The following is a 13,375-nucleotide window of genomic DNA, read 5'->3' as shown; positions in this document are numbered from 1 at the left end:
TTGGCTTAAGGTCCCTGAATTAGAGTATTGCATGAAAGGTGACCTTTAAAGGGAAATTAAAATGTATAGACTGTTATCAGGTATTAAAACAAAAAATCTTCAACCCAACTTGCTGCAATCACTTTCATTTATTTACAGAACAAATATGCGGGGGGGGGGAGGTTATGTGCTGGCTAACATTTATTCTTGCAATTAGGTAAATGCTTCAGGGTAAGGCAAGCAATCTCTAGGTAAAATCAGGCACAAACCAGCTGGTTGGCTAAGGTGGTAAAAAATCATCCTTGGGATCTGTTCATATAACTAAGACTCCTTATATGAGGCATTGCACAGGTGTTCTACAAAGTTTACTTATATTTTCTGAATTATTGCTCTTGACAAGTGTATTTTTAAAGGGTCTTCAGTGTTTTTTCACAAGTACATTCCTGTTGGTTCACAAATTAGATAGTTTTTTGTCAAAAGGCACCTCGAATGATTCAGGAAATCCTGATAGTGGATGATAGTGGAAATCCTGAAAGAATGGCACCTGATACGTAGTTGGTGGAGAAGCAGGAAATGCTTGATAATTTTCCTAAGCTTTGTGAGATAGTTTCTTCATCTCAGGATGATGAATAGACTCTAAAGCAAAAATGTGTATTTATAGCAGCACTTAAAAAAAAAAAAACAAACTCACTGCTGTCCAGTCGGAGCCGACTCACAGTGACCTCTTCTTGGATTTCGAAAGTGATATCACTACAGAAGTGGATTGCCCAGTCAGTCTTCATTCCAAGGAGTGGCTGGTGGGTTTGAATCACCAGCCTTCTGTTCACAGTCAAATGCCTTAGGCACCATGCTACCAGAGCTCCTAATAAAGCACTTAAGTGATACCAGAACTAGCTTGGATTTTATCACAACTGTCTCTGACCAGCTGAACCTGAAAATAATTGAGACTTCTACTGAATCTGTATTGTCAGACCCATACTGGACTTAACTGTAAGCATTTCAGACTATACACAATGAGAGGTGTTGTAACCAACAGTATTCAGACCAATGGAGTCATTTTGTCATATCCTGAGTTTTCAATGCCTAATAAGCATAACTCCTTTGCAATCCTCTCGTCTAAACTTAAACTCTCCTGACTGCTTCCTTTTACTGAACTCACCAATGAGTCTATTCCCAGCCCTGGTGACACATAGATTCAGCAAGCAGCTGCTAACAAAAAGGAAGGTGATCCAAAACCACCTTGGGAGAAAGATGTGGCAGTCTGTTTCTGCAAAGATGTCTTGGATACCCCATCTTGTCCTTTAGGGTCTCTCTGAGTCGGAATCGACTTTACAGCAACCACTATGGTTTGGTTTCCCTTCTCTTGACAGGCAAGTTAACAAATCCAGCTATATAATTTTAATCATACAATGAAATAATGTCTTTTATCTACAGCAAGTGTAATCATTTATCTTCTTCTTTTCTTATTAAAATCCTAATATTTTCTGGGCCCAAACAAGGGTTATCTCATCTCAGCGGATATATAATTTCTGATATCAGATATCTGCTCATCCACCTTTTTTTTTTAATTGTGATTTGGGTGAAAATTTACAGTGTAAATTCACTTTCCATACATCAGTTCACATACACTTTGTTTCATGACATTGACTACTATTTACTCCAATGCAACAGCTCCCCTCCCACTTCCTCCCAATAGTTACCTCTTCCCTGTGTCCATCCCTCCATGCACTCCTGCCCTCCAAGCTGTTTCCCTGTGTATAAACAGCCCTTCTTTCCCCTATGATTGTTGTCTCCAAGGAGTGCACCCTCCTCAGGTAAATGTTCAACTCTTATGCTTGTCTTTTGTCTGGCTGCAAGCCACAGGTATGGGTTCAAATCCAGACCTGAAGGGCAGCCAGTGGCCATAGTCTCAGTGGCTCCATTAGGCTCTATCAGACCAGCAAACCTGGTCCCCCCCATTTTTTTTTTTTTTTTTTTCCCAAATGACTGAGTTTTGTTCCACATTGTTCTCCCTCTCTATCCAGGATCTCCTACATAGATTCCCTCTGAGTGGTTGACAGTGGTAGCCGGGTTCCATCTAGCTCTCCTGATCTCATAGTCATGTAGGCTGTGGATTGCATGGTGTACCAGTTGCTAGGACCAAATATTTCCATAAATCTTTGGTTTTCTTCATTCTTCTTTGCTCTGGACAAGGAGAGACCCATTGTTGCATCCAGATGGCTGCCTGCAAGCTTTTAAGATCCCAGTCGCCATTCGCCAAAGTAGGAGGTGGAACAATGTTTTGTGTAGTGTGTTATGTCAATTGAGCCTGATGTCCCCTGCAACTATGGTCCTGAGCCCACCGGTTTAACTACTCAGTCACTCTGGGTAGCTGGCTGTGACCAAGAAGTGACTACAACCTTGTCCCTTGTCAGCTCTACTATACACCTGGGAATTCTTATAGATCAAACAAATATAGGACCATTGTCTGCCAACCGTATACATGGTCTTGGGTACACTCCCCACTTCATGTTGTTGTTGTTGTTGTTATGTGCCGTCCAGTCAGCCCCGACTCATAGCGACCCCTCCTTGGGTTTCCGAGGCAGTATCACTACGGAAGTAGGATTGCCCAACCTTCTTCCGAGGAGTGGCTGGTGGGTTTGAACCGCCAGCGTTCTGGTTAGCAGTCAAGTGCTTTAGCCACTATGCTACCAGAGCTCCTTCATAGACATACTTAATAGTTCAGCCTGTCCACTCATCTATCCACCTGTGTACCCATGTTTGTCTTCACTGACAACGCAGTACTGTATGTGCAAAAAGATTCATCTTTGTTATCTGTACCTCCCATGTACCTCTCTCTGTCTTCCTCTTCCTCAGTGCCACCATGTTGATCACTCATATTGGTACAATTTTATCATCAACATTTTTATTTCTGAGTCACAATCAGGGTAATTCACATACATACATGTTTCAGGAAAGCAGAGGTGTGAGGGGTTTGGGCAAGTAAAAAAGTTGAAAGAAGGAGAAATATGGTTGGAAGATTCCAAGCATACACATATTTGAAAATTCATAGTAGAAATAGTTACATTCTTTTACATTTTTTTTTTCTCTTGGTAACAACATTTTCTTTATATTATTAGGTATTTCCAAATGACTGAGCTTTTTATTTTAAGTTTTACTTTTGCCTTTATATATATATTAAAAGAAGCCAAATGCTTTCTGTCTTTGTTTTAATATCTCATATTGACAATAAATTCATATATAAGTTAGAGTAAATGGTATTGTAAGTTAGTGTTTCAAGATCTAATCCATTTTTTACAAAGATACTTTTTATGAGTGGTAATAAAATATACATGTGACTAAAAATGAAATGCAGATAAAATACTTATTAAGAAAAAAAACAGCTCAAAATTGTTCTGGAGAGTTTGAAGCAGCAAATCATTTAAAAATGCACATAATTAATTGTCAAACTTCATGTTGCGAAATTTAATTAAACATGTTCTAGCCATTTGGTTTTTGAAATGCTAGGTAAAATACTAAGTGAAAGATATGAGGAATCGATATTATCCTCCTGGCATTTTTGTTTCAGCTATATAATAGCTTTCTTACTAGGTGTGTAACAGAGCTACTGGTATTTTTTTACCTTGATGTACAGGAAAATGAACATTCTATAAAGGGTAAATCTATTAATTAGAGACCTGCACAGCTTTCTTTCTTGCTAGTGTAATCGTTAAATTGATTTCTCCAGTCCATCATGTAATTGTTCCAGCGATGAAATCCTGCTTTCCACTCTTGTTCTGCTTCATCAATATTTCCTGTAGAACATAGAATAATTTGTATTAATTTAAATTTTAATCTTTGCTTACATTAATTGAAAAATAATTTTGATTATGGATGTCATTTTCTTCAACTGTATTGAACAGCAATTTTTTATTCTTCATTATCATCAGCTTCTTGCTCTACCTGAAAAGTTTTTAATAAGAAAATGCTATAAAACCTAAGAAAATGTATATACCATATGCAAAAATGTAGATAATATATAATGTATAAAATTCAGAAATGAGATTATATATTAAACCATGTTAAAAGAAATTGTGATCCATTATATTATATTACCTTTAATTTCATGGAGAGGTACATATATTACTTTCTTCTCTTGACCATTTTATTCACTAAAAGTCTCTTTTAATGCATCTCCTTTATATATACACTTATATAGATTATAGATTATTAATTTTGATCAAAATTGCTGTTCATTATAGTTGGTTACCTAGTGCTGCTCTGATAGGAATATAACATAAATGGGTGGCTATAACAAACAGGAGTTTATTCCTTTACAGTTTTAGAGTTCAAAGTGCCAGGCTCTAGGAGTTGCGTGAAAGCCCCTTGACCTTAGGTTTCAGCTCTGCCTCTGGCTCTCAGCCCACTGAAGCTGAAGGCTTTCTTCACTCAGGCGTCTGCTGGCTGCTGAGGCTCACAAACCCAAGATCTACAAATAAAAAGGCACAGTCCCGATATTACCAAACCACACTGCAGGCCATTAATTCAAGTCCATTGAAAGTCCCAAGACTGGCAGAGCATGGCAGGCTACCGAATGATGACTTGGCTACATGCAGGGTTCAAGTGCACCAAAAAGCTAGAGATCTTTTTCAAAGCTGCTTCTTACATACAGGAAGCAGACCACATCCCTAAAGCAGCTACTCAGCTGCACCAGGAGATTCCACCATGGAACTGATGGCCAATCTCACCATGGGTAATCACTACATCCACCTTCCCAGCCACTCAACCAGGCTCAGCCAAGTTGACAACAACCTTAACTACCACAATAACATATATATGTATATACTAATGCTTAAAGATAACTTTGAAAATGACCTTCTTTATAGATTTTACATTCATTCCAATATATATTGATATGCAACAATGTCTAGTCATGGCTATTGCTTTGCAAGATAAAAAGCTATCTCTGCTTTCATGGAGTTTACAAAGTGTATGTGTGCATCAGATAATAGGAATGTTTATTCCAGAAATAATTTAAGGTAATGAACTCTAAACAATGTCTATGAATTACAAAAAATTTGCAATCTTTATTTATTAATGAATTAAAAAGAAGTTTTGAACAATAGAAATTCTTATATTATAAACCTTCTAAAGCATATATTTATGTATCCAATATAGATAGACTTGATAAGGTTATAAGACAGTTGACATTATCTAAATCTATAACAATTTTTACATTTGAGGTTCTTTTCTTTTTGAACTTTCAGGATATTGAACTGTAGTCATTAAATTAGAAGTAAAATTTTAAGTGATATCAACTATCATGAAAGTAAGGATTGAGTTAATTTTTTAAAAAGTATCTCCTTTTTAGTTAGGTATCTTGAAATTCATAATAATTTTGTAAGATATTAATTTGGAGAACAGCTCTGTGATTTATTTAACTTTATGTGCAAATAAAAATATTTAAAACATTTGTACAGTCTTTAAATCTTCCCCACAGTTTGAGATATACTTAGATATGAAATGTTCATACATTGGGCAAATATTTGATATTTTATAGAACAAATGTTCCATTTTTATATAAAAATGCCTTTTAAAATGTCAATGACTAATTTTTTTGTGAAGAACAGAACTTTTCTAAATGGTGAGAAAGTATAGACTTGGAAGAAAGATGTTAAATATCAAATGATCCACCTTTAAGCTCTTTTTTTATGATAATTAAGTTCTGTTAAAATGTTAAACAAAGTTAGGACTTTGAACTTCAGAAAGAACAAAGTTTTTGATATAACAAATAAATGATTGGTAATTTGCATTTGCACCATGACTTAATATTTAGAGAAAGTTCCCAGATCCCATTTCCTTTTCTTGTCTGTGGAATGATACCAAGTCCATTGATTCACATAAATGCAACTTTTTTCTTTATGAATCAGAATCAAATGTCTATATGATTTAGTACCTTGAATACTTTAACCTGAGTACTTTTTTTCTTTAGAAGTACTGGTCATTGATTGATACAATAAAATATGAAACATTTAATCATTATCTAATAGAATGCAGAGGAAGTAACTATCCATTTATATGTTATAAAAAAGGAGATAAAATTTTTTAATTGCTATGAAATAAATCAAAAGAAAGATTAGACATTTTTCTCTTTCCTGTCCTTCACCTCCTTCTCTTTTTTCTTTTATATCTTCTTCTCTCATATTAAGGAACTCTGGTAGCACAATATATAAGGCATCTGACTGCTAATCAGAAAGTTGGCAGTTGAAACCCACTAGCTGCTCCACAGGAGGAAGCTGAAGCAATCTACTTCATAAAGATTTATAGCCTTGGACACCCATTGGGGTTCACTATGTGTTAGAATCAACTCAAATGCAGTGAGTTAGCTTTGGTGTTGGTGTTCTCTCATATTGGCTTGTTTAGTGGTGAAAAGACAACATTTATGATGACACTTCAACATTTTCCACTATTAATAATAGCATATTAGTGATAAAACAATGTGACATAAGTAGGCTAGCATATCATAATCAAAATATCAAAGGACTAAACTTGATTAATAAAATTTATTTAAAATTTGGAGAAAGAAAGACCATTAAAGTAAACAATGTCTTTCTTCTATAGCTGATTAATTATAACATAATTGTATTATGTCTTAGAACAGATTCATACCATTTAATCAATCTGATAGGTTTATAACTCATAATCTTAAGCAAAATGTAGCATTTTAACTGAATGTACTAGAAAAGGAGAATGAAAATCTGAATGCTTGCATAAAAAAAGGAAACATGTAAACAAGGAGAGAAAGAATGAGGAGTGTTGGCAATAAATTCAAACTTCAGATATTGATCAATCCAATTAAATACTGGGATCCTGTTTTCTTCAACTAGCTTAAACTTTGATGTCTTCTTTACATTTGTTTTAGATAGAAAGAAGTCTAACTTGCAGAAGGATTTTTTCATTTATTTTCTATTTTTCTCTGTTTCTTTTTCTAGTGCCAATATTTTGTATTTTGAGTTGTGGATATAATGGAAAGTTTAACACAATATATTATGAATTAAGCAATCTTAAGAGGAAAAAATGTGAATCAATTTATTGATCTTCCCAAGTTCTTATGTAACCAAAACCAAAAAACAAACTCACTGCCGTCGAGTCAGATTCGACTCATAGTGACCCTTCCTTGGGTTTCCGAGGCAGTATCTCTACTGAAGTAGATTGTCCCATCTTCCTTCCAAGGAGTGGCTGGTGGGTTTGAACCACCAGCCTTCTGTTTAGCAGTCAAATGCCTTAGGCACTATGTAAGCCCCCCCCCCAAAAAAAAAGTATTCAAAATTAAAGGATATGTTAAAATAAATATAATAATTGATGGAGAATTTATCTCATATCTTAAGGACCTTATCAACATTACTAGGAATGATTTTGTCAATTTTAAAAATATTTAACTTTAGAGATAGTTCACTTATCTTTTTTCAAAAAAGAACTATCTGTTTCAAAAAGTGACATTATATTAAACACCTCCCCTAAATAATAATAATAATAATATTCCTTAAATTGATCTATAAAATGGAAAACTGTATAATCTTTTTCTATAAAGTGAAAATTTATGTCTCGATAGCAAATGATCAAATAAATGTATAACCTAAAATCTTGTCATCTAATACTTAAGTAGGAGCTCTGGTAGCATAGTGCCTAAGACACTTGGCTTCTAACCAGAAGGCTGGTGGTTCAAACCCACCATTCGCTCCTCGAAAGGAAGGTTGGGCAATCTACCTCTCTAGTGATAACACCTTGTAAACACAAGGAGGGGTCGGGTCCGACTCAATGGCAAATAACAACAACAACAATACTTAAGTGCATTTGTGGATATTTAAAACATGTATGTATAAGTAGATATTAAAAAGCAAACAAAAAAATCTCTCCAAAGAATATCTTTATGTTCAAGAAAAAAGCAAACATGCATTGACGAACAAATTTAATACTATATAATTTCGTGCTGAAACAAGAAAAGTGCATTTGAGCTTAATATTCAAATGAATAATAAATTACATGTAATAAAAACTAACACATCCCTAATACGAATAATTGGGCACACAAAGGTAACTGTTTGGATGAATGGCACTCCTCAAAACTGAGAAATACAGGATTATAGGCAGGACATTAAGAGGTACACACATTCAAAGTATTGAATTGGTCACCATCTTTGAGTCAAGTGCCACCTAAAAATTAAGAAATACTAGATTGATGCTACAGAACATTCTTAGAAACTTTGAGGAGAACTGGTAGCAGAGAATTTTAATGCAGTGAATCTAATAACTTTAGACATCAATCAGGCAGTCCCTGGGTTATGAATGTGCAATTAACAGATAATGTCTACTTTCACTTTAATGCAGGGCTTTGGTTCTGTTATGGCCTATGAAGCGAAAAAGGAACAGACTAGAATTGCTACAATTTTAGTGTTTCATCACAGAAACCAGAATGTGAAAAATTATAGGTCGAAGCTCTGGAATGAGTCAGAAAAGGAATAGTGAGCCTGATACATGAGACAGGATTATTATAGGCAGGACTGTGGAGAATCACACACATTCAAAGTGGCATAGTTGGTTGTCGGCTTTGAGTGGGTATCACCGTCTTTGAAGCTGTGCTTTAATGTTATATAAATATTCCCTCACTTTGAAACAGTTGATCCAACCCCTATCTGCAACAATTTCTTCATCACAGTCACCTTCACTTGCTGCATGTTCAGCTTTTTGTGGTGCAATGAATTACTTGGTATGGTTTTTTAGCCATAGTCTTTGTAACTCCCACTGGATTACTGGGTGGGACCATGCAAATTAGGTGTGTAGAACTCTGATGTTGGGATTGGTTAGTATTGTCACTCTGCCAGGCCTAAAATGAGCATTCCTAGAGGCAGAGAGGGTATCTCACTGCCATCAACAGAGAAGAGCTGGAGGTGAAGTGGAGTGTGTCCTTTGATCTGAGATCCCTGTGCTGGACCTCCTTAGCTGAGAAATGCCCTGGCAGAGAGAAGCCCCAGCAGAAAGACAGGTGCAGTGGAACCAAGAGGTAAGAGACAGAGTGGCAGCCTTACCTGACCCACAGAGGTAGAGGACAGGCCTAGAGGCCAAAGGCCAGAGAGGCGTGTCTGAGTGCACTGCAGAGGGGCGCCTTTGCTGATCAAAGAATTGCGTCTTGAGCATGTTCCTGGACCTGAATTGTAGCCTGTTACTTCCCTAATAAACCCTATCATCATGAATATTTTTGTAAGTTCTGTGTGGCCATTGCACCAAATTATCAAACTCAGCAGAGAAGCAGTGAGGGCCATGGGAGGAACAATTGGTATCAGAATTGGTAAAAGGCTGGAGGGTGGCTACATGTCTGGCCTCATAGAAGTAAGCCTTGGGCTGCTGATGGTGATTCTGTCCTCCATCTTTGAAGTTAGAGGAGATTTAAAATGCCACCTGCATGCCCTTTTTGTACTTATAAATCACCAAAAAGACTTCCAGTCTGTTCTTGCACTAAATAAGGATAAAAAAGAACCTTATGTACCTTTTCCTGTCAACCTAAAAATTTTTAAAGATACAGTTAGGAAGAAATTTCATTTGTAACATGGGGACTGCCTATAATCAGAGCATGTCAGTCTCCCATTTACAATGATTAAATGGTTTTAGTTAAGATAGAATTTAGTTTCCTTTACATGACATACCAGATATTTCATCTGTTGTCCCCATTTATTGGACTTCTTTCATCTGTGGCTTCACATTGAGACTCTAAAGATATGTCTTCTTCTTAAAAGCTTGTGATAGACTGACTCCACCACTTCACTGTGTGTGAAATGACCCTGTCCCATTCATTTGTGTATCTCTAGCTTCTACTGAGATTCCTAGAACACAGTAGCAGAGCATGAGCTCTGTAAGTATGTATCAAATTAATTGAGCAAAAATAAAATGAGAAAGCACACCTCCAGTGGGTCATAACATGGTATAAAAATTGTTTCTAAAAAAACAAATTTCCTGTTAACTACTAATCTCTTCAGAATAAAACTACCATAGATGTCTAGTTGTTTAGATATTATTTGCTTCTTTCCATTTTTTTTTAAATTGTGATGGGTAATTTGTAGGAAATTTTTTTTCCTCCAATCAATTTTTTGAACCTTAATTTAGACATTTTGCACTTTTTCTTTTGATCAATATTATTTTTAAAATGCCATTTTCAAACCAATCTCCAAAACAAACAAAACAAAACAAAGCCCCAGTACCATTTACATAGGATTGAACCAAATCTATTGTGATAAACTGGAAGGGAGGAGCATACACATATCACACATATTCATGTATAATTCAAACAATATATTGATCTCATGCTTCAGTAAGTAAATTTTGAACTCTATAAGAGAATAAATAATTTTTAATATTCTATAAAGACTCAATGGCTAAACATACATGACTAAATTCTTGCATTGAAATAAAGCTAGTATGTATATTAAGTAAATATAGTTCCCATTTTCTAAAAAATAAATGAATAAATAAAAGCCTAAGGCACTTGACTGCTAACCAGAGGCTGGCAGTTCATATCCACCAGCCACTCCTCGGAAGGAAGGTTGGACAATCTACTTCCATAGTGATACCGCCTTGGAAACCCAAGGAAGGGTCGCTATGAGTCGGGTCTGACTTGACGGCACACAACAACAACAATAACAATGGAAGAGTATCAAATATCATATAAGTCACATGCCACACACAGAAAACATAAGTATTGTGTTAGATTGGGTTCTCTAGAGAAACACAAAAACCAACAAAGCGTATATATATATATATAGAGAGAGAGAGAGAGAGAGAGAGAGAGAAATTTATCTTAGGAAAATGGCTCACAAACGTATAGAAGCCTGCAAGTTCAAAGTCCCTGGAGGAAACTGCGGGCTGGCAGCAGCCTTAGCTTCCGCAAGCGCAGGGGGCCGAGAAATTCAAGGCTGGCAGGCAGTACACTGGTTGTTGACTCCAACAAAGACATATCCAAGATCTCCGGGCCGAGCCATGGGCTGCTCACTCACAGAAGTTTGTAGTCCGCACACTAGGGTTCCAATCCCTCAAAGAATGTGTCTCTTCCCAGGATGTCCCTGGATATCTTGGAAGCAGGCCACACTCCTAGGGAAACTCCCCTTGGGCAGACTGGCCACTCAGAAAACAGTCATCTGATCCCATCATGGGAACAACCACACAGAACTGGGGTCCAGCCCAGTTGACACACTGCTCCAACTATCACAAGTATTATGATAGAAAATGTGTAAATAAATTTAACTTAACACATATTGTTTGGGAGCTCTGGTGGTGTAGTGCCTAAGGCACTTGACTGCTAACCAGAAGGTTGTCAGTTCAAACCCACCAGCCACTGCTGGGAAGGAAGATTGGGCAATCTACTTCTGTAGAGACACCGCCTCAGAAGCCCAAGGAGGGGTCGCTATGTGTCGGAGATGACTCCATGGCACATAACACCACCAACAACATATTGTTGACCTAAGTATTTCTTAGGAAAAGGTTTTGTTGTGTGCCATCAAGTTGATTCTGATTCATAGTTACTCTATCAGACAGAGTAGGACTGCCCCATAGGGTTTTCAAGGCAATAATCTGTAAGGAAGCAGATCGCCACATTTTTCTCTTGGGGAACACAATTAAGTGTTCTGGAATACCCATTCTTTGCAAAGTTATACACAATTTGTTATGATCCATGCAAATTCATTTGCATAGTCAATAAAACACAGGTAGACATCTTTCTGATATTCTTTGCTTTCAGCTAAGATTCATCCGACATCAGCAGTGATATTCTTTTTTCCACATCCTCTTTTGAATGCAGTATGCATTTCTGGAAGGTCCCTGTCAATATACTGCTGCAACCATTTTTGAATTAGCTTCAGCAAAATTTTACATGTATGTAAAATTAAAGATTTTATTTGATAATTTCCACATTCTATTGGATCGCCTTTCTTTGGAATGGGCATACATATCTCTTCCAGTCAGTTGGATAGTTAACTGTCTTCCAAATTTCTTGGCATAAAGAGTAAGCACCTCCAGCATTGCACTAGTTTGTTGAAACATCTCAATGGATATTCTGTCAATTCCTGGGGACTTGTTTTTCACCAATTCCTTCAGTGTACCTTGGATGTTTTCCTTCAGTACCATCAGTTCTTGATCATATGCTATTCTGAAATAGTTGGACATCAACCAATTCTTTTTGATTCAGTAACTCTGTGTATTCCTTCCATTTTCTTTTGATGGTTCCTGCATCATTCAATATTTTGTGCCCAAATCCTTCAATATTGTAAATCGAGGCTTGAATTTTTTTTTCATTTCTTTCAGCTTGAGAAACACTGAGTGTGTTCTTCACTTTTGATTTTCTACCTCCAAGTCTCTGAACTTTATAATACTTTATATAGTAATATATATTAATTATATTATTTAATATATAATATTAGGAGCTCTGGTAGCATAGTGCCTAAGGTACTTGACTGCTAACCAGAAGGCTGGCAATTCAAATCCACCAGCCACTCCTCGGAAGGAAGGTTGGGCCATCTACTTCCACCATGATACTGCCTCAGAAACCCAAGTAGGGGTCACTACGAGTCAGGTCTGACTTGACTGTACATAACAACAACAATATATAATGTTATAATACTTTACTTTGTATTCTTGTGTTGCTTTTTGAAATATTCTGTTTAGCTCTTAGGTTAACATTTCTTCCACTTGCTTTAGCTACTCTCCATTCAAGAGCAAGATTCAGAGTCTCTTCTGACATTCATTTTGATATTTTCTTCCCTTCCTATCTTTTAAATGATCTTTTTCTTTCTTCATATATGATGTTCTTGATGTCATCCCACAACTCATCTGTCTTTGGTCATTGATGTTCAATTCATGAAATCAATTCTTCAGATGGTTTCTAAATTCAGATGTGATATAATCAAGGTTGTATTTTGGTTGTCATGGGCTTAATTTTCTTCAGCTTCAACATGAACTTGCATATGAACAATTGATGGTCTGTTCCATAGTCAGCTCCTGGCCTTGTTTTTACTGATGATATTGATTTTCTCTATTACCTCTTTCCACAGATGTATGTGATCTGATTTGTGTGTATCCCATCTAGTGAGGTCCATGTGTATATCTATTGTTTATGTTGCTGAAACAAGGTACATGCAATGAATAAACAACTGGTTTTACGAAATTCAGTCACACAATCTCTGGCGTCATTTCTGTCACCAAAGCCATATTTTCCAACTACTAATGATTCTTCTTTGTTTTTACCTTTCATATTCCAATCATCAATAATTATCAATATGTCTTGATTGCATATTTGGTAAATTTCAGACTGCAGAAGTTGGTAAAAATCTTCAGTAAGAGGTTAGAAATTATACAAAATCATAAAAAAAAAAAAA

The 13,375-nt window shown here is 36.2% G+C and overlaps 1 protein-coding gene across 1 annotated transcript in view; it reads right to left on the bottom strand.

Annotated features, from left to right (window-relative positions):
- Positions 1-3,648: 3,648 nt before the first annotated feature.
- The window catches only part of BCHE (butyrylcholinesterase), a 109,616-nt gene continuing 99,889 nt past the window's right edge, over positions 3,649-13,375 (bottom strand). The window contains exon 5 of the mRNA XM_007948719.2: positions 3,649-3,773. Within this exon, the coding sequence (XP_007946910.1) occupies positions 3,649-3,773 (125 nt within the window). The remainder of the gene's footprint in view (positions 3,774-13,375) is intronic.

Source organism: Orycteropus afer, unplaced genomic scaffold (assembly GCF_000298275.1).
Source record: "Orycteropus afer afer isolate SDZICR_OR568_19922 unplaced genomic scaffold, OryAfe1.0 scaffold00220, whole genome shotgun sequence".
Lineage (NCBI taxonomy): Eukaryota > Metazoa > Chordata > Mammalia > Tubulidentata > Orycteropodidae > Orycteropus > Orycteropus afer.
Note: the sequence above shows the minus strand (reverse complement) of the source record. Positions and strands in the feature narration are given on the sequence as shown.